This window comes from Coregonus lavaretus (genome assembly GCF_964263955.1).
Source record: "Coregonus lavaretus genome assembly, chromosome: 18".
Taxonomy (NCBI): Eukaryota; Metazoa; Chordata; class Actinopteri; order Salmoniformes; family Salmonidae; genus Coregonus; species Coregonus lavaretus.
The window spans coordinates 34,996,956-35,024,516 of NC_140005.1; the positions used below are offsets into that span (position 1 = coordinate 34,996,956).

The window sequence follows — 27,561 nt, forward strand, 5'->3', positions numbered from 1 at the left end:
ACAGCAACAATTCCTCCGCCGCCCGGTGGAGTGCAGGAGACCTGACTCCTCCCTGGTGATTGATGTGGGCTACTGTGGTTTGGTTGTCTGACCAGACCAGCACATCGCGACCCCGAAGGGTAGACGCAAAGTGGGTCAGAACCAGTAGAACCGTTTCCAACTAAGAGGTTGATGTGACGACTCGAAAGAGGCCACACACCTCCTATCGCTTGGGTCTGACGTCCCTCCCCATCCAGTCAGAGGCATCTGTAAACACTGGACTGTAGGAGGACACTTTGCCTATCAGGACTAGGTGCGTGAGAACGCGCAGGTCTCTCCAATAGTTCAGATCTGCTCTGAGCGAGAGAGGAGCCACCACCAACTTGACGACGTTCACGCACTGGGTCTAGTCGTAATTGGACGAACCATCGCTGTATTCTGCGCATGTGCAAGAGTACCAGCGGGAACACGAAATGGGCCGACGACATGAGACCCAAGAGTGACCGAAAGCGCCGTTACCGTGTGAGTCGGACGAAACCTTCATAGGGCTAGCAACAGGGCAACCCTTCGAGGATCCAAAATTTGAGCCCTCATCGTTAGTGTCTCTGTATTTCCAGATAGACAATCTGATGACTGGGCCAGGCCGAGCTCTTTTTCCAATTCACAGCGAACCCCAGACGCGTGAGATGAATCACTGTCTGTGTTGTGTGTGTGATCGCCAGCTCTGCTGATGGGGCGAGAACCAGTAAGTCGTCTAGGTAGGCTAGTAGCCTTATTCCCTGACCACGCAACTGTTCTATTGCCGCCTCCACACATTTGGAAAATGTGCGAGGTGCCAAGGCGTACCCGAATGGCATCCTTGCGAACTCGTACGCCACCCCTTGAAAGGCGAAACGCAGAAACTTCCTGTGACGCGGCTGTACCGGCACATGAAAGTACGCGTCCTTTAGGTCTATGCTCGTACAAAAGTCTCCCCTCTGGAACACTCCAGTAGACGTTTTGTCGTTAGCATTCGGAAGGGCAGTTTGGCTCCACGCTCGTTGAAAATACGTAAATCCAATATTGGCCTCATTCCCCCCGTTTTTTTGGGCACCAGGAAGTAGGGTGAATATAGCCCTCTGTTCCTTTGCTCTCAGGGAACTACTGTGACAGCCTCCTTCGCCAAAAGTTCCGTAATCTCTGCAACGAGAGCGGCAACTTTTTTGGGCGTTTTCATCACCGTCTCCATGACGATGAAATTGGATGGCATAACCCTTCTCCAGCATCCGGTCTAGCCAGAGAGAGACGGTACAGCTTTGCCCCCACTCAAAATAATGCTGAGAAATCGGAAGAGTGCGAAGCTGTGGTGCATTCAGTAGGAAGGACCTGTATTCCTCGACGGCCCTCGCCGCCACTGTTCTCCAACACTGAAGTGGTGGAACAGCCCAAGGCAGGCCCCCCAAGAAAGGGAGAGGAAACATTAGCACGTTCTGAGAGAAACGGGGGCGCCGATACGTTGGTTGCACTCGTAACCCCGGCCCTCCGTGTACACAGCGCGGGTCTGAACTGCTATCCTGAGACAGAGCGCTGTACCCGAATAGCAATTGCGTCATCACTCCATTACCTGGCTGTGACTGCAATCTGCTTTATGAGACCCTCACTACAGTACTCCTAGAAGTCTGTAGTGTGAGGTCTTTGAGGTAAAACAAGGCGGCGCCTTGATACCTTTTTAATACCCGCCTCATGTGTGTGCTCAACTACGCACCTCAACTACGCACCGACGGACGACGTCGATGATCTGGAAAATCAACGGCGATATCTTCGTCCTGAGTCTTCGTCTTCTTCAGTCCAGTCCAGTCGCTGAAAATAATGGGAGGCTGATTGAGGGGAAGCGTCCCCTCTTATAGGGACACCTGTACTCCTATTGGCTGCAGGTGTGTGCATAATTTTGTCTCAGGATGTTCGCTGCCTAGGCAGCGGGGTAAACCAATAGGAGCAGAGCTCCCCTATGGGGCGGAGCTCCACGATATAGAACCATCAAGCACTATGATGAAACTGGCTCTCATGAGGACCACCACAGGAAAGGAAGACCCAGAGTAACATCTGCTGCAGAGGATAAGTTCATTAGAGTTACCAGCCTCAGAAATTGCAGCCCAAATAAATGCTTCACAGAGTTCAAGTAACAGATGCATCTCAACATCAACTGTTCAGAGGAGACTTCGTGAATCAGGCCTTCATGGTTGAATTGCTGCAAAGAAACCACTACTAAAGGACACCAATAAGAAGAAGAGACCTGCTTGGGCCAAGAAAAACGAGCAATGGACATTAGACCGGTGGAAATGTGTCCTTTGGTCTGGAGTCCAAATTGGAGATTTTTGGTTCCTACCGCCGTGTCTTTGTGAGACGCAGCGTAGGTGAACGGATGATCTCCGCATGTGTGATTCCCACCGTGAAGCATGGAGGAGGTGTGATGGTGCTTTGCTGGTGACACGGTCAGTGACTTATTTAGAATTCAAGGCACACATAACCAGCATGGCTACCACAGCATTCTGCAGCGATATGCCATCCCATCTGGTTTGCGCTTAGTGGGACTATAATTTGTTTTTCAACAGGACAATGACCCAATACACTTCCAGGCTGTGTAAGGGCTATTTTACCAAGAAGGAGAGTGATGGGGTGCTGCATCAGATGACCTGGCCTCCACAATCACCCGACCTCAACCCAATTGAGATGGTTTGGGATGAGTTGGACTGCAGAGTGAAGGAAAAGCAGCCAACAAATGCTCAGCATGTGGGAACTCCTTCAAGGGGAAAAGCATTCCTCATGAAGCTGGTTAAGAAAATGCCAAGAGTGTGCAAAGCTGCCATAAAGGCAAAGGGTATATATTTTGATTTGTTTAGGCTAACACTTTTTTTGGTTACTAAATTATTCTATATGTGTTATTTCATAGTTGACGTCGTCACTATTATTCTACAATATAGAAAATAGTAAAAATAAAAGAAACACCCTTGAATGAGTAGGTGTCTCCAAACTTTTGACTGGTACTGTATATGGCAGCCAAATTTATGGATCATTCATACATATCTTGGGACGGTCTCATTAACACTTACATGACAACAGTGCACCAGTTTTTTAACTTACAGTTGAAGTCGGAAGTTTACATACACTTAGGTTGGAGTCATTAAAACTCGTTTTTCAACCACTCCACAAATTCCTTGTTAACAAACTATAGTTTTGGCAAGTCGGTTAGGACATCTACTTTGTGCATGACACAAGTGATTTTTCCAACAATTGTTTACAGACAGATTATTTCACTTATAATTCACTGTATCACAATTCCAGTGGGTCAGAAGTTTACATACACTAAGTTGACTATGCCTTTAAACAGCTTGGAAAATTCCAGAAAATTATGTCATGGCTTTAGAAGCTTCTGATAGGCTAATTGACATCATTTGAGTCAATTGGAGGTTTACCTGTGGATGTATTTCAAGGCCTACCTTCAAACTCAGTGCCTCTTTGCTTGACATCATGGGACAAATCAAAAGAAATCAGCCAAGACCTCAGAAAACAAAATTGTAGACCTCCACAAGTCTGGTTCATCCTTGGGAGCAATTTCCAAACACCTGAAGGTACAACGTTCATCTGTACAAACAATAGTACGCAAGTATAAACACCATGGGACCACGTAGCCGTCATACCGCTCAGGAAGGAGACGCGTTCTGTCTCCTAGAGATGAACGTACTTTGGTGCGAAAAGTGCAAATCAATCCCAGAACAGCAAAGGACCTTGTGAAGATGCTGGAGGAAACAGGTACAAAAGTATCTATATCCACAGTAAAACGAGTCCTATAGCGACATAACCTGAAAGGCTGCTCAGCAAGGAAGAAGCCACTGCTCCAATACCGCCATAAAAAGCCAGACTACGGTTTGCAACTGCACATTTGGACAAAGATCGTACTTTTTGGAGAAATGTCCTCTGGTCTGATGAAACAAAAATAGAACTATTTGGCCATAATGACCATTGTTATGTTTGGAGGAAAAAGGGAAAGGCTTGCAAGCCAAATAACACCATCCCAACCGTGAAGCACAGGGGTGGCAGCATCATGCTGTGGGGGTGCTTTGCTGCAGGAGGGACTGGTGCACTTCACAAAATAGATGTCATCATGAGAAAGGAAAATTATGTGGATATATTGATGCAACATCTCAGGACATCAGTCAGGACGTTAAAGCTTGGTCGCAAATGGGTCTTCCAAATGGACAATCACCCCAAGCATACTTCCAAAGTTGTGGCAAAATGGCTTAAGGACAACAAAGTCAAGGTATTGGCGTGGCCATCACAAAGCTCTGACCTCAATCCTATAGAAAATGTGTGGGCAGAACTGAGAAAGCGTGTGCGAGCAAGGAGGCCTACAAACCTGACTCAGTTACACCTGCTCTGTCAGGAGGAATGGGCGAAAATTCACCCAACTTATTGTGGGACGCTTGTGGAAGGCTACCCGAAACGTTTGACCCAAGTTAAACAATTTAAAGGCAACGCTACCAAATACTAATTGAGTATGTAAACTTCTGACCCATTGGGAATATGATGAAAGAAATAAAAGCTGAAGTAAATCATTCTCTACTATTATTCTGACATTTCACATTCTTAAAATAAAGTGGTGATCCTAACTGACCTAAGACAGGGAATTTTTACTAGGATTAATTAAATGTCAGGAATTGTGAAAAACTGAGTTTAAATGTATTTGGCTAAGGTGTACGTAAACTTCCGACTTCAACTGTACATGCTAACTATTATCTACTAGAATCCAACTATAAACTACTGGTCTCACCCGTAGCTATCATCTCCTCTTTCTGCTGCATCAGACGAAGCTTCTCCTCTGCTGCTTTCAATAAGTTGTGCCCCAACTAAAGAAAATTATGAAAATGCAATTGAGTCTTGAGATGCTTTACATTTCATAGAGGTCTTTACTAACAAGTCCACTGGACAAAACCATGATGGAAGTCCAACAATAATAAGTTATTATTACAATGTAATACAATCGTTATAATATCTTCACTGAGGAATGCTTGACAAAGGGTCTACATATGGGATGTGTCCCAAATGGCACCCTATTCCCTATATAGTGCACAACTTTTGACCAAGGCCCGCTCATAGGGCCATTTGGAATGAAGACATTGCCAATCCTCACCTCTCCAGGAGAATAATCATTCTTGGGCTTGCCCCGCCCTTTAGGAGTGGGACTAAAGACAAACACAGGGGGCTCGTCAGGGAAGAACTGGGAGAAGTGCTGTTCTGCCATCTTGTACTTAGCAACAGTTGATGCCTAAGCATGAAACACAACAAACAAGAAACAGTTAGCAACACTAGAGCAAAATGACAGTTCCTGGATTCAAATGAACGTAACACAAGACAATCCTGTTTTCTACATTTTAAAGGGTTTTTGCTTAAAAAGAAACACACAAACTGACATTGCATTAAAACTCTAGCGTTAAATCATAATACCTTGAGCATGATGACTCCATTCTGTGGTTCACAGTGCTGTTTGAGCAGCAGCTTTAATCTGTCCCGTGAAAACGTGTTCTTCTTACGGCTAAAATAAGTGCCAGAAAGAGAGATGTTATAACGCTTAGGTTGTTATATTTAAAAAGTCAGAGGGGATTAACTGTCGAATAACAATATAAAACTGCTTAGCAGGAAGGCAAATGTATTGTGAAATGTACCACAATAGTAACTGTACATGGTCGGTCAGTCAGTGGACGTAGGTTAGTCTCACGACTCACCTCATCTGACCAGCCTTGGTGAATATGGGTTCACTGCCTTCCTTGATGGGCCGCACTTTGTACTTAAACACAGATGGGTTGACAGATTTCTTCTTCTTCCTTTAGACATAAGGGGAGAAGAGCCAAAAGGTTTTTAATCAAAGCCAACATGGATAAAGACTGTGTGCATTCGCAATGGCACCCTAGTCCCTACATAGTGCACTACTTTTGACCAGGGTCGTGGGTCTCTGGTCAAAAGTAGTGCACTATATAGGGAATAGGGTGACATTTCAGATGCAACCTTGAATTGCATATCTTACGGACTGACCCATTGGCCTTTGATTTGGGGGTTTTGGAGGTGTCCTCGTCACTGTCACTGATGACTATGGAGTCCCCGTCCATCTGAAGTTTGGCGTGCCCGTTGACCGGCCCGTTGGAATGGTGGGGAGACTGTACATCCAGGATTTCACACGGCTGCCTGTAGGAAAGATCCCAAACACTTAACTGAATGAAAAACACTAGAGCCGAACCAATATGGGATGTTTGGGTCCGATACTGGTTTTAGGGAGGCAAAAGTCACCGATTACCGATTTACAGTGCATTCGGAAAGTATTCAGACCCCTTTACTTTTTCCACTGTTATGTTGCAGCCTTATTCGAAAATAGATTAAATAGCGTTTTCTCCTCAATCTACACGCAATACCCCATAACGACAAAGCACATTTATTCAAAATAGAACACTGAAATATAACATTTACATAAAGGGTCAATGACGTACAAGGTTTTAAAAAAGGAAAAAATTAGAAATGGGAAAACGATTACATTTTAAACACTTTATATGTTCCCTTGAGTGTTACCTATGCACGGTCAGGGTTTGTCGCAAAAAAATTGTTGATAAGTATTTATGCGATTGTTAAATTGACCTAAAAAAAAAGTCATTCGGTCGAACCATGAATAAAACAAATGTTTTCGGACCATTACTTCAAGCAAAGAGTAAAATATTAATACACACACACACACACACACACACACACACGGTCTAAAATATTCAACATTAAAGAAGTTAAGTTCCAGTATAATAAATCTTTGTTTTTTCACTGGACGACCCCTCATTTTGAATGACTGTCAACTACAACTTCTGTTAAATAAATGGAAGCCAGATTACATAATTGCTTTTCTCTTATAGACTGAGCTTCTCGCTGCATGAGACAATAACATAATTTAATTGTTTTACATTAAAAAAAAAAAAAAAAAAAAAAACACACTGGTTGTAACAAATTATAATTGCTGGTCGCACAGCATAACTATTTTGTTATGGTGTCATTTTAGGCAGATAACTCAAAACACACATTAAGAGTAAACATGGTTTCTTAGTCAACAACGATGCCTTTAATGCTTAATAAAATACAAAATAATGGGACTCAAATTATTACGCTGAAACATTTGATCATGAACTTCTAAAAACAGGATTCAGAACATTGCAAGATTAAAATAAAACGTTTAAATTCATGAGATTCAAACATTAAGACAAAGAAATTATCACTTTGTAGCAAAAGTTGTAACAAACTCATTAAAGGACAATAAAAGTTCTTAAAACGGTGTGTTTGATGTCGTTTCACTAGTGTGACCAGAAAGCAGGCCAGTCTGTATCGGACTGCCTAGATGCTCTTGAACTGAAGGTCTCGGCCTCATTGATCATTGACTTCACATCTCCTTCATAGTATAATAGGTCATGTCTGGCACAGAGGGCCAGACAAAAACATTCCACACTCCATGCTGCTGCATATAAGTAACCTGCACTTTCTTCCCAATCACCGTCAGCCCCTGGCCTACAAAGGGGCAGTCTTCGTAGCTGACAATGACCAAACTGCCTAGACTTTCAGCAAGTGTTGACTTGGCCACAGCTGCAGCTTCATCTTGCTCTTCCTCAGTGATGGGGTTCTTCATTGACGTTCACTTCCACAGCACTGAAACAGGTGTTGCAGATGTTTGGTCTGCTGCAGAAGCAAGACACTTATTTTCCCTGCCACTGTGGGAGGTGACCTGGTGCAATTTCATGGTTTGTTTTACTCCAGCGAGGTTGTTTGGCACCGCTTCATCGTACTTAGTGCCATCTGTAATCCAAAAGAACTTGATGCTCAATCCACTCTTCGAGTAGTTCGAAGCGCTCCTTGTGAGTCTTCACATCATCCCCCCGTTGAATGTGTTTGTCTGCACAACTTTCCACAGCCCCACCCACGCCATCTGGTGCTCCCTTCCCGTGGGCCTTTTCAGAAAAGTTCCAGGTGATTTATTTGAACGCGTAAATATACGGCAGAGTATGTACATGTTCTTCTTGTTTCTTTATTGGGTGCCAGGACCGTCGCTCATCATGTGGAGTGTCATGATTTGTGGATTCTTGTTCTTGACATCTTAGGACAGGCTCCAAGTGAGCCCATACTGCTCTCTCATCATACAGTAGGGAGAACAAGTATTTGATACACTGCCGATTTTGCAGGTTTTCCTACTTACAAAGCATGTAGAGGTCTGTAATTTTGATCATAGGTACACTTCAACTGTGAGAGACGGAATTTACAACAAAAATCCAGAAAATCACATTGTATGATTTTTAAGTAATTAATTTGCATTTTATTGCATGACATAAGTATTTGATACATCAGAAAAGCAGAACTTATTATTTGGTACAGAAACCTGTGTTTGCAATTACAGAGATCATACGTTTCCTGTAGGTCTTGACCAGGTTTGCACACACTGCAGCAGGGATTTTGGCCCACTCCTCCCATACAGACCTTCTCCAGATCCTTCAGGTTTCGGGGCTGTCGCTGGGCAATACGGACTTTCAGCTCCCTCCAAAGATTTTCTATTGGGTTCAGGTCTGGAGACTGGCTAGGCCACTCCAGGACCTTGAGATGCTTCTTACTGAGCCACTCCTTAGTTGCCCTGGCTTTGTGTTTCGGGTCGTTGTCATGCTGGAAGACCCAGCCACGACACATCTTCAATGCTCTTACTGAGGGAAGGAGGTTGTTGGCCAAGATCTCGCGATACATAGCCCCATCCATCCTCCCCTCAATACGGTGCAGTCGTCCTGTCCCCTTTGCAGAAAAGCATCCCCAAAGAATGATGTTTCCACCTCCATGCTTCACGGTTGGGATGGTGTTCTTGGGGGTTGTACTCATCCTTCTTCCTCCAAACACGGCGAGTGGAGTTTAGACCAAAAAGCTCTATTTTTGTCTCATCAGACCACATGACCTTCTCCCATTCCTCCACTGCATCATCCAGATGGTCATTGGCAAACTTCAGACGGGCCTGGACATGCGCTGGCTTGAGCAGGGGGACCTTGCGTGCGCTGCAGGATTTTAATCCATGACGGCGTAATGTGTTACTAATGGTTTTCTTTGAGACTATGGTCCCAGTTCTCTTCAGGTCATTGACCAGGTCCTGCCCTGTAGTTCTGGGCTGATCCCTCACCTTCCTCATGATCATTGATGCCCCACGAGGTGAGATCTTGCATGGAGCCCCAGACCGAGGGTGATTGACCGTCATCTTGAACTTCTTCCATTTTCTAATAATTGCGGCAACAGTTGTTGCCTTCTCACCAAGCTGCTTGCCTATTGTCCTGTAGCCCATCCCAGCCTTGTGCAGGTCTACAATTTTATCCCTGATGTCCTTACACAGCGCTCTGGTCTTGGCCATTGTGGAGAGGTTGGAGTCTGTTTGATTGAGTGTGTGGACAGGTGTCTTTTATACAGGTAACGAGTTCAAACAGGTGCAGTTAATACAGGTAATGAGTGGAGAACAGGAGGGCTTCTTAAAGAAAAACTAAGAGGTCTGTGAGAGCCGGAATTCTCACTGGTTGGTAGGTGATCAAATACTTATGTCATGCAATAAAATGCTAATTACTTAAAAATCATACAATGTGATTTTCTGGATTTTTGTTGTAGATTCCGTCTCTCACCGTTGAAGTGTACCTAGGATAAAAATTAGACCTATACATGCTTTGTAAGTAGGAAAACCTGCAAAATCGGCAGTGTATCAAATACTTGTTCTCCCCACTGTATCTAATGAAGTCAGATATTGTGGCGTAGGACTGGCTTCCCTCTGATGTGTACACAACACTTGTATGGATCGTAGCCGGCTGTCTACTCCCCCCAAAGTAGAACCCCTGGATTTCTGTGGCAAATTTGCAACTGAGTCAGCAGTAATCTGTGTCCTGACGATAAAGGCGTTTGCAAATTGACCCTCAATTAAGATAACTATCCTATCTATATACGTAAACGTATTTTCAGTATTAGCCGCTTCATGTACACTACCTCAAAACAAACTGACATAAAAACACCCTTACCCTACAAAAACATGTGTTTTCACTTAAAAAGGAGAAATTTTTTTGTACACACAAATACATAGTATAGATAACTTAATACAAAGAAACAGATTGACATCATTCAGTACCACCGTTTAGTCACATGGTGTAACCGGAATAAAATCATGCCAGGATAATTGTTTGACAGTTTTGTAGTGATTGGAGATGTTTAATTAATATATATATATATATATATATATATATAGCATTTGTCTTCGGACAGTCTGACTTTTTATAAAACTTTAGAGCACCAAAAGTGTTCTCTCCCACATTTAACCATTAACTCTTTTAGGCCTCAATAAAAAAGGGCATAGTTACATAACATGAAATGTGTATAAAATTGGTTGTCGATTTTTGAAAATATTTCATTCAGAAACCAAAATATGCACGTCACGTCATTGACCCATAAGTATTCAAACCCTTTACTCAGTACTTTGTTGAAGCACCTTTAGCAGCGATTACAGCTTAGAGTATTCTTGGGAATGACACAACAAGCTTGGCACACCTGTATTTGGAGAGATTCTCCCATTCTTCTCAAGCTCTGTTAGGTTGGATGGGGAGCATCGCTGCACAGCTATTTTCAGGTCTCTCCAGAGATGTTCGATTGGGTTCAAGTCCAGGCTCTGGATGGGCCACTCAAGGACATTCAGAGACTTGTCCTTAAGCCACTCCTGCGATGTCTTGGCTGTGTGCTTAGGGTCGTTATCCTGTTGGAAGTTGAACCGTCGCCCAAGTCTGAGGTCCTGAGCGTTCTGGAGCAGGTTTTCATCAAGGATCTCTGTACTCTGCTTCGTTCATCTTTCCCTCAATTCTGACTAGTCTCCCAGTCCCTGCCACTGAAAAACATCCCCACAGCATGATGCTGCCACCATCATGCTTCACCGTAGGGATGGTGCCAGGTTTCCTCCAGATGTGATGCTTGGCATTCAGGCCAAAGAGTTCAATCTTGGTTTCATCAGACCAGAGAATCTTGTTTCTCATGGTCTGAGAGTCCTTTAGGTGCCTTTTGGCAAACTCCAAGCAGGATGTCAAGTGCCTTTTATTGAGGAGTGGCTTCTGTCTGGCCACTCTCCCATAAAGGCCTGATGGGTAGAGTACTGCAGAGATCGGAGAACCTTCCAGAAGGACAACCATCTCCACAGAGGAAATCTGGAGCTCTGTCAGAGTGACCATCGGGTTCTTGGTCACCTCCCTGACCAAGGCAATTCTCGCCCGATTGCGCAGTTTGGCCAGGCGGCCAGCTCTAGGAAGAGTCTTAGTGGTCTTCCTCATTCTTAAATGGAAGAAGATTGAAGGTCCCCAAGAACACGGTGGTTCCAATGCTGCAAAACATTTTTGGTACCCTTTCCCAGATCTGTGCCTCGACACAATCCTGTCTCGGCGCTCCACGGACAATTCCTTTGACCTCATGGCTTGGTTTTCGCTCTGACATGCACTGTCAACTGTGGGACCTTATATAGACAGGTATGTGCCTTTCCAAATCATAACCAATCAATTGAATTTACCACAGGTGGACTCCAATCAAGTTGTAGAAACATCAAGGATGATCAATGGAAACAGGATGCACCGGAGCTCAATTTCGAGTCTCATAGCAAAGGGTCTGAATACTTATGTAAATAAGGTATTTGTTTTTTGCAAACATTTCTAAAAAACCTGTTTTCACTTTGTCATTATTGGGTATTGTGTGTAGATTGATGGGGAAAACATTGAATCAATTTTAGAATAAGGCTGTAATGTAACAAAATGTGGAAAAAGCGAAGGGGTCTGAATAATTTCCGAATGCACAGTATGTTTTTTTTTTTCTTTTTTAGAGGTGGAATGATTAATACTTTTTCACAACAAATTTTGTTCCAAAGAATTAAACAGACACTCTAAATGATGATTTCTTAACTAAATATTACAATTATTATTTAAGAACGGTATATGTAGTTTACATAACCACCTAAAAACAACTACACCCTCTATAAATATGAAAGTAAATACAAAACACTTGTTAGGTTTACCTTTAGGTCCAACTTAAAGATTTGGCCATCTAGCCATGGCAGTGGATAAGAATGCAGAAGTGTTTGTACTAAACAAGGGCTGAATGAATTGAACTTTCTCAAAGTAAATCTGAAATTGCACTTTTCACAAGATCAAACTATGCAGCGAAATCCTGTAACATGCAGTTCATAATGTCACCACTTTCAAATCAAGCCTTATTTCTATAGCACATTTCAGACAAAAGTCAATTAAATTAGATTCACTACAGTGCTTTACAACAGTCAAAGGTCATGTAAAGAAACACCATGGCAACCTCGCAAGGAGAGGTTGTTCAGAGATACTTTTGTGGAGATGGGAAACTTCATTGGAATCGTACTAACACTCATTGTGCACGTTTCCCATGCATCGTCAATGGACCGTGCAGTGCATTCTGTGCGAATCGGACAAGGAGAGCTCTTCTTCAAGGAGTGTATGGGCGTCAATTGGGCGCTAGCTCAAAAACCCAACATTACCATGAATTTCGTCAACAAGTACAACATTACAGATATTTTCAGAAATGTGAGATAATTAACTTGTTCTAATATTGTATAGCTTTGGAATCGTGACAGAGGAAAATGGGCAGGTTTCTCGACTCATACCATGACTTTGAGAAGGGATTGCATGACATTTACCTTAGCAACCGCTTGACGCTGCATGACAACATGAACATGATTGGTCGACAGTCTGCTGTGAGGCTTTATACGGTCCTCCATTCATTGCCCAAGGAGATTCCCATCTCCTCTTTTCTCCATCTCTGACTTGTAATCACAATGTACTGTCTGTTGTTATGACAAGCACACGCTAGTTGTTCATTATGAAAATGTTTTCTTACTTAAACCATAATGTAAATTACACTTACACAATTCAAAATGTATTGGCTATACATTTCAACTGCAAATGGCATGCGCTGATGACTGAAAACGTTAATGCAGGAAAATTCTTGCCGCACTGGTCACACGTTCTAATTTAGCTATTTAACAATCTTCTCATCATGAATATAGCACATGGCCTGAATGATAGATCTGCGCCAACTAACTAAATAAGCCCACTAACATAAACAGGCCCATACAGGAACAGTGTTATTTTTGTATGAAGGATGAGTCAGTGTTGGACTTTGGCGCCAGTCCAGGGTTGCACATAAGTAGCACAGATCGCTTGCTAGCTAGGCTAACTACCTTGCTGGCTAAATAGAGCCTAACCACATTGCTGGTTAGCTAGCCAGCTAGCGTTAACCAAGTGAGCATGTGATGAGGACAGGGCTGCTTGCATGGTGAAGTGTACTTTTGATTATTTACTTATTCAAATACGCTGTAGCTGGCAAGCTGCTCACCGTCAAACCACTATGCCCACTCTGACTCTCACGTCGTGACTTACGGAATGAATGATGGGGCGGCAGGTAGCTTAGTGGTTAAGAGCGTTGTGCCAGTTATCGAAAGGTCGCTGGTTCTAATCCCCGAGCCGACTAGGTGAAAAATCTGCCGATGTGCCCTTGAGCAAGGCACTTAACCCTAATTGCTCATGTAAGTCGCTCTGGATAAGAGCGTCTGCTAAATGACGTATATGTATATATGTATATGTTGAAATGAGCAGCTCGTAGAGCGCCTTCTTCAGGCAAAAATTGAACATTCCTAAAAATGACAAATGAGCACACGTATTTGTTCATTCTATGTATAAAATATTGGTGCTTTATCGGTGGAATAAAGACTGATACAAATATTTCTGTGTTAGGCTAATATCGGCCGATACAATTTTTTTTTTTTATAAATAAATAAAAATCGGTCAGCCAATTTATCGGTCGGCTCTAAAAAAAAAAACTGTACTGTACTGTAACTGTACATGTAACAATAATCATGGTATTAGAATTGAAAGAATAGTCGTTGGTAGATGCCCGAACTTTAACAATAGTGTATTTCTAACTTGATACATGCCCTCACTAATACCTAACCCACTGGCCTAACCCAAATCTAGGCCAGAAACACAACCTGCTTACAGGCCTTTAACTTAAGCACATCAGGCTAAGCAATCAAGTCAGAAACTGTGACAAGAGCATGTTGGCTGAGTAAATCCCTCAGAGCCCAGCCCAGCTAGAAGCCACATGGCAATTCTCTGCATGCGCCTGCTTCCCCTGCGCCTTCTCCCTCCCGCCTCCCCTGCTGTGGGTCCATGTTGCTTCTTGTCTGGCTGGCTGCCTTTCTCTGCTGCCTACCACCAAGCAGTGATGTCTGGGAAAACGCCTTGTGCTGGCTTAGCCAACCACAGAGCCCGCCTTAGCTCCAACCCACTCATTACTGTTGTTTTATCGCCAAATAGCAAGGTCAGCTCATGACGGCTGACTGATCTCCTCTCAGAATACAGAAGAGGGCCCTTTAGTGATTTAATCCACATGCCTAGTGGATTCTATACCCTAACAGCCAAAAGATTAAAGACTGGTGGTGCGAGGGATAATGGTTAGCGTTTTGGGACTCTGTTGCTAAATAAGCATGACCTGTGGGTATTGTTCACAGACAAAGCTGGCAGATATGAGTGAGGGAGACAGGAGTCATGCAGGCTTTGGACCACACCCAGGCATCAGTTCTCCTCTGTTGCCCCTCTCCCAACAGATCATGGCCTACTCAACCATGTTGACAAAACAATGTATCGGTTTACTACAGACCACATGATTCCACTGTCAAAAAGCTGGGATCTACTGTCACCGAGGTAATGCTAGTGAACATAAAACATTTAATGAACACGCCTTTGGTTAAATAGGGGAACCATCACTGGCTCATAAGGAAAGACCGTAAAAAGGCATTGTAGTCTTTCAGGAAGATGATATAAAACCAAATGACAGACTTCTGGTGAAAAGTGAATGAGGTCATATGTATAAAATAAAGTAAAACTGATGACGAGGTCATCAACTGATGAGGTCATCATACGGATAAAAATCATCACTTTATCTGACACCGGTGAGCCTGAGAACACCCAGAGTAAAGTAAAGCTGATGATGCTGGGTGAGGTCATATACAGTGGGGAGAACAAGTATGATACACTGCCGATTTTGCAGGTTTTCCTACTTACAAAGCATGTAGAGGTCTGTAATTTTTATCATAGGTACACTTCAACTGTGAGAGACGGAACCTAAAACAAAAATCCAGAAAATCACATTTTGAGATTTTTAAGTAATTAATTTGCATGACATAAGTATTTGATCACCTACCACCAACCAGTAAGAATACCGGCTCTCACAGACCCCTTAGTTTCTTTAAGAAGCCCTCCTGTTCTCCACTCATTACCTGTATTAACTGCACCTGTTTGAACTCGTTACCTGTATAAAAGACACCTGTCCACACACTCAATCAAACAGACTCCAACCTCTCCACAATGGCCAAGACCAGAGCGCTGTGTAAGGACATCAGGGTTAAAATTGTAGACCTGCACAAGGCTGGGATGGGCTACAGGACAATAGGCAAGCAGCTTGGTGAGAAGGCAACAACTGTTGGCGCAATTATTAGAAAATGGAAGAAGTTCAAGATGACGGTCAATCACCCTCGGTCTGGGGCTCCATACAAGATCTCACCTTGTGGGGCATCAATGATCATGAGGAAGGTGAGGGATCAGCCCAGAACTACACGGCAGGACCTGGTCAATGACCTGAAGAGAGCTGGGATCAAAGTCTCAAAGAAAACCATTAGTAACACACTACGCCATCATGGATTAAAATCCTGCCGCGCACGCAAGGTCCCCCTGCTCAAGCCAGCGCATGTCCAGGCCCATCTGAAGTTTGCCAATGACCATCTGGATGATACAGAGGAGGAATGGGAGAAGGTCATGTGGTCCGATGAGACAAAAATAGAGCTTTTTGGTCTAAACTCCACTCGCCGTGTTTGGAGGAAGAAGAAGGATGAGTACAACCCCAAGAACACTATCCCAACCGTGAAGCATGGAGGTGGAAACATCATTCTTTGGGGATGCTTTTCTGCAAAGGGGACAGGACGACTGCACCGTATTGAGGGGAGGATGGAAGGGGCCATGTATCGCGAGATCTTGGCCAACAACCTCCTTCCCTCAGTAAGAGCATTGAAGATGGGTCGTGGCTGAGTCTTCCAGCATGACAACGACCCGAAACACACAGCCAGGGCAACTAAGGAGTGGCTCCGTAAGAAGCATCTCAAGGTCCTGGAGTGGCCTAGCCAGTCTCCAGACCTGAACCCAATAAAAAAATATTTGGAGGGAGCTGAAAGTCTGTATTGCCCAGCGACAGCCCCGAAACCTGAAGGATCTGGAGAAGGTCTGTATGGAGGAGTGGGCCAAAATCCCTGCTGCAGTGTGCGCAAACCTGGTCAAGACCTACAGGAAACGTATGATCTCTGTAATTGCAAACAAAGGTTTCTGTACCAAATATTAAGTTCTGCTTTTCTGATGTATCAAATACTTATGTCATGCAATAAAATGCAAGTGAATTACTTAAATCATACAATGTGATTTTCTGGATTTTTGTTTTAGATTCTGTCTCTCACAGTTGAAGTGTACCTACGATAAAAATTACAGACCTCTACATGCTTTGTAAGTAGGAAAACCTGCAAAATCGGCAGTGTATCAAATACTTGTTCTCCCCACTGTAGATAAATCAACACTTTACCTGATACCAGAGCGGTTCACAACTTCCACAATCTCCCCAGGAAAGAACCTCTCCCTGGCATAAGAATACACATCATCGCAGATCTCGTGGAGCCGGGTGCGGTATGTGAGGGCTGTGAGGTGCAGCAGGGGGACCACCAGGGCTGAGGGGAAGCTCTGCAGGCTCCGACGGCCCCTCTTCTCACTCTCCAGGGCTTCCAGGTAGGTCAGGCCAGGCTTTCCTGTCACCGCACAGCTCCACACCAGGCTGTTGCACAGGATAGTCCTCTCAAAGAACTCACTGTGGGGAGACAAGGTGGTTCAGGTCATTGCTTATTCCCTAACGTGTACTACAGTGGAGGCTGGTGGGAGGAGCTATAGGAAGACAGGCTCATTGTAATGGTTGTAATTATATAAATGGAACGGAGTCAAACATGTGGTTTCCATGAATGCAATGTGTTTGATACCGTTCCAGCCATTACAATGAGGCCGTCCTCCCATCAGCCGCCACTAGTGTACTACTTTCGACCAGGGCCTTATTCGACCAATTTTGCAAGTTTGGTGGACACAGGCAAAATATTGCTGCCCACACAATCACTGGAGGCAATGAAAACCCATGCTCCCCAGATCCCTGTTGAAAACGTTGTTGCATACAACTTCTGCCTTGCTTATCTGTGTATATTGTACACTTTGAAAGGCTTTTCCAAGGTCTCTGCACATAGACAGGATTTTGAAAAACCTCAAAGTCCTCCAGTGATTGTGTGGGCAGCAATGGTGGAACAAGTGGAACAAGCTCCCCCACGACGCCAGGACAGCGGAGTCACTGACCACCTTCCGGAGACACTTGAAACCCTACCTCTAAGGAATACCTGGAATAGTATAACAGTAATCCTTCTACACCCCCCCCCCTCCCACATTAAAAAGATAAAATAAAGGGTGGTTGTCCCACTGGCTATCCTAAGTTGAATGCACCAATTTGTAAGAGCATCTAAATGACTTAAATATAAAGTATCTGGTAAATCTGTCACATGAGTAAATACAATTCCAAAGACATCATACCTCAAAAATACTTTAAACAAAAACAATATTCTAAATAGTTTTTAAATAATAAAACTAAGATGTCTGTCACTGTACTAAATTTGCAATAAAATCATGCCATGGCCAACTTCTGGTTTGTCTGGAATATATGGATCAGGATGCCATTGTTTACTTTTTTTGTCAGAGTATGTAATTCATTGGTAAATCCAAAAAAAAAAAAAAAGTGTCTATGGGTAACAATTTGCAAAACAAATATTCACAATCAACTACATAACAGTTAGCATTTTGATTCCTACTTAGCTAGCTACAATAAACAATCACACAACAATACAATAGCCCAGACCACGTTTCTCACGCGAACTGGGAAAGAAAAGTTGCGAGGAGCTGATCTACGCTCTCATCCTTCGGCTTCGGAAATGTAAAATTGTGTGAGCAAAGAACCGTCCCATAACTTTGAACAAGACTGGTTAACTACACCAACCTGTTATTCGACAGATATGACAATACATTGTGGCAATAATAACAACCTTAACTCAAATTAAAGTCGACTCAAGTTAAATATTTTGCAACGTTAGCTTCCAGCTGGCTAGCAGGCCCAACTAAATACTTGGTTAGCTCGGCTGGTAGTGGTAGCAACTCGCTTCAACAATAGTAGCCGCTTGGCTAGCTAGTTAGCAATGATGTAGTTAGCTAGCTACACCTGCCAAACAATAATGACAACTGAATATAAACTGCGGTTCTAACTAATTTAATCTGATAGCTAGCTAAGTAGGTGCCAGTCAGACAATACATTGATTATTTGCAAACTAGTTTATAAAAAGTACTTAGTCCCTCTTCCAACATTGCAATGGATTTTAGCTAGCTACCTAACGTTTGCTGTCACTTTGGTTGAACTTTCCTCACTCGAGTTGAGACAATTTTTGATGGTCATTTTATATGATTCTGAAATTGTAATTAATTCGTCCGTTTGAACTTAACTTACTCATAAGTCCTGAAGATTTCATGCGTGACTTTGCAAAGGAACACTTCTTCATCTGGTTCTAGGTCCGCTGGGGGCGTCTGTCTGACGAAAGGCTTTCTGTGGAGAAGCGGCATCTTTCTTAATCTTCGATCTGATCTGTCCTCTGACTTTCAAAAAAATGAAGGGAAAAGAAAGCCAGAAACCCTGTAATTAAATAAAAGTTGTATCAGTATCCATCGCCAATAAACTGAAACAAAGGGCAATGATCCGAATATTGTAAAAATTGACGAGAATTTAAGAGGAAATCCAGCCTTTGTTAATGACACATGCTTCCCAGTCGGTCACACAAACAAAAGTGAAGTTATTCCAACCAACCACATTAAAATGTGTTCAATGACTGACAATCTATTTCTGATATTATCGATGTTCAAACCACCTTATAACAATTTTTCATACTAGATGAAGAATCCAAGAGAGGTTTACCGGTTCGGTTGTGTAACGTTGAAACGATTATACGCGGGAGAAAAATACAAAAAGTCCGCCGACAGCCCCACTTCTCCGGCGGACCGACTGCGTGTTGACGACAACTTTCAACCGCTCTAGTTGTTCACGGATGAGGAAGGGTTTAGTGAAGACTCTTTTATTGGTTGTTTGTCCCGCCACTCGCATCATCACCACCAATCATGTTTATGTTCCCTGAACATCAAAGGAGTGGATAAGTCATATGGGATTTTGTACTACTGAACCAGAGCATCATACAAGTGAATAATAAAACATAGAACATCAACATATACACTACCAGTCAAAAGTTTGGACACATCTACTCATTCAAGGGTTTTTCTTTCTTTTTACTATTTTTTACATTGTAGAATAATAGTGAAGACATCAAAACTATGAAATAACACATGTGGAATCATGTAGTAACCAAAGAAGTGTTAAACAAATCAACATTTATTTTATATTTGAGATTCTTCAAATAGCCACCCTTTGTCTTGATGACAGCTTTGTACACTTTTGGCATTCTCTCAACCAGCTTCAACTGGAATACTTTTCCAACAGTCTTGAAGGAGTTCCCACATATGCTGAGCACTTGTTGGCTGCTTTTCTGTCACTCTGCCATCCGACTCATCCCAAACCATCTCAGTTGGGTTGAGGTCGGGGGATTGTGGAGGCCAACAAGGGCTAGAAAATGTATAATAGATTGGCCATGCTGTCAATCCAGCATGACTTTATCCACAAGAAGGACCGCTGCGCCACCTTCTTGTTCAAGTGAGCACAACAACTGTGAGTCCAAAATTCTTAATTGCATGCTGCTGCATAAATTATGTAATATGCCGAGGAGATATGTATACTGTAGCTAAGAAAGTAATACTAAGTGTATGTTGTGTATTAAGCTGTTAATAGCCCATGTGTCTCACCCAGGGTTGCCGGGTCTAGCTGAAATGTATAGCCCAATGACCTTTCAAATCCTGCACAAAAGGCCTGAAAACCCTTTTTCCATAACGTTATCGAGCAAATTATTAAGGAATATCGGTGTAATTTGAGTGATGACAGTTGGACAGAGGATCTCGAAATCTGAAAGAAACACTTGGACGAAATTCTAAAAATGAGCTGTGCCATTATTATGTGCCAGATGTAAGACTACAAACCGTTATAAATGGCCAATTTGCGAGATTGACTTATTATTTCAATAGGCATAGGCTACTGACTAAAATCTGGGTTTATAATTGCAATTCAACTTTGCCATGGTTTGCTGAGCTATAGCCTATAGCCCCTGATAGGCCATCAACTCATTTCAGGAAAAGTCCACAATGAAACTGACATTATAGATTGGCCATGCTGTCAATCCAGCATGACTTCATCCACAAGAAGGACCGCTGCGCCACCTTCTTGTTCAAGTGAGCCATGACTGCATGGCCAGGCACGACTCCAACACCATCATTAAGTTTGCCGACAACACAACAATGGTAGGCCTGATCACCGACAACGATGAGACAGCCTATAGGGAGGAGGTCAGAGACCTGGCCGTGTGGTGCCAGGACAACAACCTCTCCCTCAACGTGACCAAGACAAAGGAGATGATTGTGGACTACAGGAAAAAAAAGAGGACTGAGCACGCCCCCATTCTCATCGACGGGGCTGTAGTGGAACAGGTTGAGAGCTTCAAGTTCCTTGGTGTCCACATCACCAACAAACTATCATGGTCCAAACACACCAAGACAGTCGTGAAGAGGGCACGACAAAGCCTATTCCCCCTCAGGAGACTGAAAAGATTTGGCATGGGTCCTCAGATCCTCAAAAAATTCTACAGCTGCACCATCGAGTGCATCCTGACTGGTTGCATCACCGCCTGGTATGGCAACTGCTTGGCCACTACAGAGGGTAGTGCGTACGGCCCAGTACATCACTGGGGCCAAGCTTCCTGCCATCCAGGACCTCTATACCAGGCGGTGTCAGAGGAAAGCCCTCAAAATTGTCAAAGACTCCAGCCACCCTAGTCATAGACTGTTCTCTCTGCTACCGCACGGCAAGCGGTACCGGAGTGCCAAGTCTAGGTCCAAAAGACTTCTCAACAGCTGCTACCCCCAAGCCATAAGACTCCTGAACAGCTAATCATGGCTACCCGGACTATTTGCACTGCCCCCCCACCCCATCCTTTTACGCTGCTGCTACTCTGTTAATTATTTATGCATAGTCACTTTAACTCTGCCCACATGTACATATTACTTCAACTACCTCAACTAACCGGTGCCCCCGCACATTGACTCTGCACCGGTACCCCCCTGTATATATAGCCTCCCTACTGTTATTTTATTTTACTTCTGCTCTTTTTTTCTCAACACTTTTTGTTGTTGTTATTTTTACATTTTTTGTTAAAAATAAATGCACTGTTGGTTAAGGGCTGTAAGTAAGCATTTCACTGTAATGTCTGCACCTGTTGTATTTGGCGCATGTGGCCAATAAAATTTGATTTGATTTGATTTGATTAGCCTAAATGTGGAGAATGATACATTTGAGATAGAGCTGTGACCATGATCGCAATTGATAACTTCCAATTTAATTAACTAAACATGGCCATTAATAATTGCATAATAACACAAGGCTACAACAACAAACTGAAGTTTGCTATTTATTAAATATGTCTGCCAGCTCCAGGTAGGCTACACAAGTGACACACATTGATTTGTGATTTGGAAAAAGGGTTGGAAATAGGTGCCTCCATAATAACCAATCTAAATAGCCTACCTACCTACAACTGGTAAAAGGTTCTCAACACAAACACACCCCTCTGGCCCTCCCAACCACTCACTCACTCAGAAACAGCCTGCTCACTGCTTGATAGTCAACAGCAGCAGGTCACAGTGAAATATATACAGAACAAAAATATAAACACAACATGCAACAATTTCAGAGATTTTACTGAGTTACAGTTTATATGAGGAAATCATTCAATTGAAATACATTCATTAGGCCCTAATCTATGGATTTCACATGACTGGGAATACAGATATGCATCTGTTGGTCACAGATACCTTTCAAAAATGGGCCTCACAATGGTCCTCAGGATCCCGTCACAGTATTTCTTCGCATTAAAATTTCCATCGATAAAATGCAATTGTGTTCGTTGTCCGTAGCATATGCCTGCCCATACCATAACCCCACCGCCACCATGGGGCACTCTGTTCACAACGTTGGCATCAGCAAACTGCTCGCCCACACGACGCCACACGTCTGCGGTTGTGAGGCCAGTTGGACGTACTGCCAAATTCTCTAAAACGAAGTTGGAGGTGGCTTATGGTAGAGAAATAAACATTAAATTCTCTGGCAACAGCTCTGGTGGACATTCCTGCAGTCAGCATGCCAATTGCATGCTCCCTCAAAACTTGAGACATCTGTGGCATTGTGTTGTGTGACAAAACTGCACATTTTAGAGTGGCCTTTTATTGTCCCCAGCACAAGATGCACCTGTGTAATGATCATGCTGTTTAATCAGCTTCTAAATATGCCACACCTGTCAGGTGGATGGATTATCTTGGTAAAGAAGAAATGCTCACTAACAGGGAGGTAAACACATTTGTTCACAACATTTGAGAGAAAAGCTTTTTGTGCATATAGAACATTTCTGGAATCTTTTATTTCAGCTCATGAAACATGGGACCAACACTTTATATGTTGCGTTTATATTTTTGTTCAGTATATACACTACCAGTCCAAAATGTGGACACACCTACTCTTGAAAGGGTTTTTCTTAATTTTTTACATTTTTTTACATTGTAGAATAATAGTGAAGACATCAAAACTATGAAATAACACATATGGAATCATGTAGTAACCAAAAAAGTGTTCAACAAATCAAAATATATTTTATATTTGAGATTCTTAAAAATAGCCACCCTTTGCCTTGATGACAGCTTTGCACACTCTTGGCATTTTCTCAACAAGCTTCATTAGGTAGTCACCTGGAATGCATTTCAATTAACAGGTGTGCCATCTTAAAAGTTAATTTGTGGAATTTCTTTCCTTCTTAATGCATTTGAGCCAATCAGTTGTGTTGTGACAAGGTAGGAGTGGTATACAGAAGATAGCCCTATTTGGTAAAATACCAAGTCCATATTATGGCAAGAACAGCTCAAATAAGCAAAGAGAAACGACAGTCCATCATTACTTTAAGACACGAAGGTCAGTCAATACGGAACATTTCAAGAATTTTGAACGTTTCTTCAAGCATAGTTGCAAATACCATCAAGTGCTATGATGAAACTGGTTCTCATGAGGACCGCCACAGGAATGGAAGACCCAGAGTTACCTCTGCTGCAGAGGATCAATTCATTAGAGTTACCAGCCTCAGAAATTGCAGCCCAAATAAATGCTTCACAGAGTTCAAGTCACAGACACATCTCAACATATACTGTTCAGAGGGGACTGTGTGAATCAGACCGTCATGGTCAAATTGCTGCAAAGAAACCACTACTAAAGGATACCAATAAGAAGAAGAGACCTGCTTGGCCCAAGAAACACGAGCAATGGACATAAGACCGGTGGAAATGTGTCCTTTGGTCTGGAGTCCAAATTTGAGATTTTTGGTTCCAACCGCCGTGTCTTTGTGAGACGCGTTGTGGGTGAACGGATGATCTCCACATGTGTAGTTCCCACCGTAAAGCATGGAGGAGGTGGTGTTATGGTGTGGGGATGCTTTGCTGGTGACACTGTCTGTGATTCATTTAGAATTCAAGGCTATCTTAACCAGCATGGCTACCACAGCATTCTGCAGCGATATGCCATCCCATCTGGTTTGGGCTTAGTGGGACTATCATTTGTTTTTCAACAGCACAATGACCCAACACACCTCCAGGTTGTGTAAGGGCGATTTTACCAAGAAGCAGAGTGATGGAGTGCTGCATCAGATGACCTGGCCTCCACAATTCCCCGACCTCCACCCAATTGAGATGGTTTGGGATGAGTCGGACGGCAGAGTGAAGGAAAAGCAGCCAACAAGTGCTCAGCATATGTGGGAACTCTTTCAAGTCCGTTGGAAAAGCATTCCAGGTGAAGCTGGTTGAGAGAATGCCAAGAATGTGCAAAGCTGTCATCAAGGCAAAGGGTGGCTATTTGAATAATCTCAAATATAAAATATATTTAGATTTGTTTAACACTTTTTTGGTTACTACATGATCCCATATGTGTTATTTCATCATTTTGATGTCTTCAACATTATTCAACAATGTAGAAAATAGTAAAAAAATAAATAAAAACCATGGTTTTTATGCCATGGTTGTCACGCTCGTCTAAGGAGGGAGAGGACCAAGGCGCAGCGTTGAAAGCAAACATATTTATTATACGAATGATCACACGATCAAAACAACGAAACGTGACGTCCTTGGTTACATAAACAAACCAACACGGAACAAGAAACCACAAATAATGAATGCCAAAAGGCTACCTAAGTATGACTCCCAATCAGAGACAACGAGCTACAGCCGTCTCTGATTGGGAGCCACCCTGGCCAACATAGAATTACAACAACTAGAACATAAACTAAATGAAAACTCACACCCTGGCTCAACATACTAGAGTCCCCAGAGCCAGGGCGTGACAATGGTGGCCGCAGTGCAATTTAGAAGTAGCCCAAAAACCCACAACCCTCGACCAATAGGCTACATTTTCACCCGCAACATTGTTTTCAAAGTAACCCAAATGCAGGAAAACCACGAACATGGCAACCCTGGTCTCACCCTAAGAATTTGGTCTCTCTCCCCCTCAGAACTTAGCCTATTGTTATGACTTGGTGGTGCACATGTAGCCTATAGCCTGTTTTAGAGAAAAGTAATCATGTCACTGTCCATTTGAAAAGTGCTCAACAAATAGGCATATCGACTACGTCTGTTTTAGCGAAATTACGGCTTGCCTCTTATCCACTCATCATTCCCTTTTATGCCATGGTTTGTACATCTCAATTGTTATATTGTTATATTATATATACAGTGCATTTGGAAAGTATTCAGACCCCTTGACATTTTCCACATTTTGTTACATTACAGCCTTATTCTAAAATTTATTAAATTGTTTTTTTTCCCCTCATCAATCTTCACACAATACCCCATAATGACAAAGCAAAAACAGGTTTTTAGAAATGTAAAGAAATTAAATATGACATTTACATAAGTATTCAGACCCTTTACTCAGTACTTTGTTGAAGCACCTTTGGCAGCGAAGACAGCCTCAAGTCTTCTTGGGTATGACGCTACAAGCTTGGCACACCTGTATTTGGGGAGTTTCTCCCATTCTTCTCTGCAGATCCTCTCAAGCTTTGTCAGGCTGGATGCGGAGCGTCGCTGCACAGCTATTTTCAGGTCTCTCCTGTCCCGAAGCCACTCCTGCGTTGTCTTTGCTGTGTGCTTAGGGTCATTGTCCTGTTGGAAGGTGAACCTTCGCCACAGTCTGTCCTGAGTGCTCTGGAGCAGGTTTTCATCAAGGATCTCTCTGTACTTTGCTTCGTTCATATTTCCCTCAATCCTGACTAGTCTCCCAGTCCCTGTCATGAAAAACATCCCCACAGTATGATGCTGCCACCACCATGCTTCACCGTAGGGATGGTGCCAGGTTTCCTCCAGATGTGACGCTTGGCATTCAGGCCAAAGAATTCAATCTTGGTTTCATCAGATCAGAGAATCTTGTTTCTCATGGTCTGAGAGTCTTTAGGTGCCTTTTGGCAAACTCCAAGCGGGCTGTCATGTGCCTTTTACTGATGAGTGGCTTCCGTCTGGCTACTCTACCATAAAGGCCTGATTGGTGGAGTGCTGCAGAGATGGTTGTCCTTCTGGAAGTTTCTCCCATCTCTACAGAGGAACTCTAGAGCTCTGTCAGAGTGACCATTGGGTTCTTGGTCACCTCCCTGACCAAGGCCCTTCTCCCCCGATTGCTCAGTTTGGCCAGGCGGCCAGCTCTAGGAAGAGTCTTGGTGGTTCCAAACTTCTTCCATTTAAGAATGATGGAGGCCACTGTGTTCTTGGGGACCTTTAATGCTGCAGATATTTTTTGGTACCCTTCCCCAGACCTGTACCTCGACATTATCCTGTCTCGGAGCTCTATGGACAATTCCTTCAACCTCATGGCTTGGTCTTTGCTCTGACACTGTCAACTGTGGGACTTTATATAGACAGGTGTGTGCCTTTCCAAATCATTTACAATCAATTGAATTTACCAATGGTGGACTCCAATCAAGTTGTAGAAACATCAAGGATGATCAATGGAAACAGGATGCACCTGAGCTCAATTTTGAGTCTCATACCAAAGGGTCTGAATACTTATGTAAAGAAGGTATTTCTGTTTTTATTTGTAATACATTTGCAAAAATTATGAGGTATTGTGTGTAGATTGATAAGGATAAGGCTGTAACGTAACAAAATGTGGAAAAGGTCAAGGGGTCTGAATACTTTCCAAATGCAATGTAGGTCCATCTCATTAGTAGCCCATCTTATTCATCATTTTAGGCAATGTTGGAATGATGCATTTCATTGTTTTGCTTACTTTGTGTATTATAATTAGCTCTTCTCCATGAGGAGGGGATACTATAGCCTATATGTTGTTGGGTCTGTAACCATGTTTGCCAGTGACAATCTCTTCCCATTCAAAAAAAATTTTTAACAAAAAGTTCAGTAATAGACCCATGTAATTCCAGTTGATAATGGGAGGGTTGTTTTGTTTGTGCAATGTGCTTTCTGTGTGTCGGTATATTGTCTATAAAAGTTGATCTCTCTCTCTGTGTGGTGACTTAAAGAAGACTAAAGGTAAGGCCTCAACATCTTGCTGAATTTATCTTTAACAACATCTATCTGAATTTCTCTCAGTGTCCATTTTGAAAGTGCTGAACGAATAGGCCTACCCAGAGCCGCGGGAAGTAGGGGTGCTGAGGAAAAATCAGCATTTTTTTATTACTCAAAATATATATTATTTTTGGAAATATATATTTTTTCACAAAAGTAGTGCACTGGGCCTTTACTAGTATTAGCGGACCGATATACAGTGGGGAAAAAAAGTATTTAGTCAGCCACCAATTGTGCAAATTCTCCCACTTAAAAAGATGAGAGAGGCCTGTAATTTTCATCATATGTACACGTCAACTATGACAGACAAATTGAGAAAAAGAAATCCAGAAAATCACATTGTAGGATTTTTAATGAATTTATTTGCAAATTATGGTGGAAAATAAGTATTTGGTCACCTACAAACAAGCAAGATTTCTGGCTCTCACAGACCTGTAACTTCTTCTTTAAGAGGCTCCTCTGTCCTCCACGCGTTACCTGTATTAATGGCACCTGTTTGAACTTGTTATCAGTATAAAAGACACCTGTCCACAACCTCAAACAG

The 27,561-nt window shown here is 42.9% G+C and overlaps 1 protein-coding gene across 3 annotated transcripts in view; it reads right to left on the reverse strand.

Moving 5' to 3' along the window:
- The window catches only part of LOC311145995 (bromodomain adjacent to zinc finger domain protein 1A-like), a 109,292-nt gene extending 89,998 nt beyond the window's left edge, over positions 1–19,294 (reverse strand). For 2 of the 3 annotated variants that reach the window (XM_084182423.1, XM_084182421.1), the window contains exons 1-8: positions 19,177–19,294; positions 18,715–18,897; positions 16,717–16,995; positions 6,046–6,195; positions 5,739–5,837; positions 5,461–5,548; positions 5,147–5,281; positions 4,787–4,862 (exon numbers count right to left, since the gene is read on the reverse strand). In XM_084182423.1, the coding sequence (XP_084038549.1) occupies positions 4,787–4,862; positions 5,147–5,281; positions 5,461–5,548; positions 5,739–5,837; positions 6,046–6,195; positions 16,717–16,995; positions 18,715–18,827 (940 nt within the window). In that variant the 5' untranslated portion in view covers positions 18,828–18,897; positions 19,177–19,294. The remainder of the gene's footprint in view (positions 1–4,786; positions 4,863–5,146; positions 5,282–5,460; positions 5,549–5,738; positions 5,838–6,045; positions 6,196–16,716; positions 16,996–18,714; positions 18,898–19,176) is intronic. The other variant, XM_084182422.1, reaches the window with a different exon arrangement.
- Positions 19,295–27,561: the final 8,267 nt, after the last annotated feature.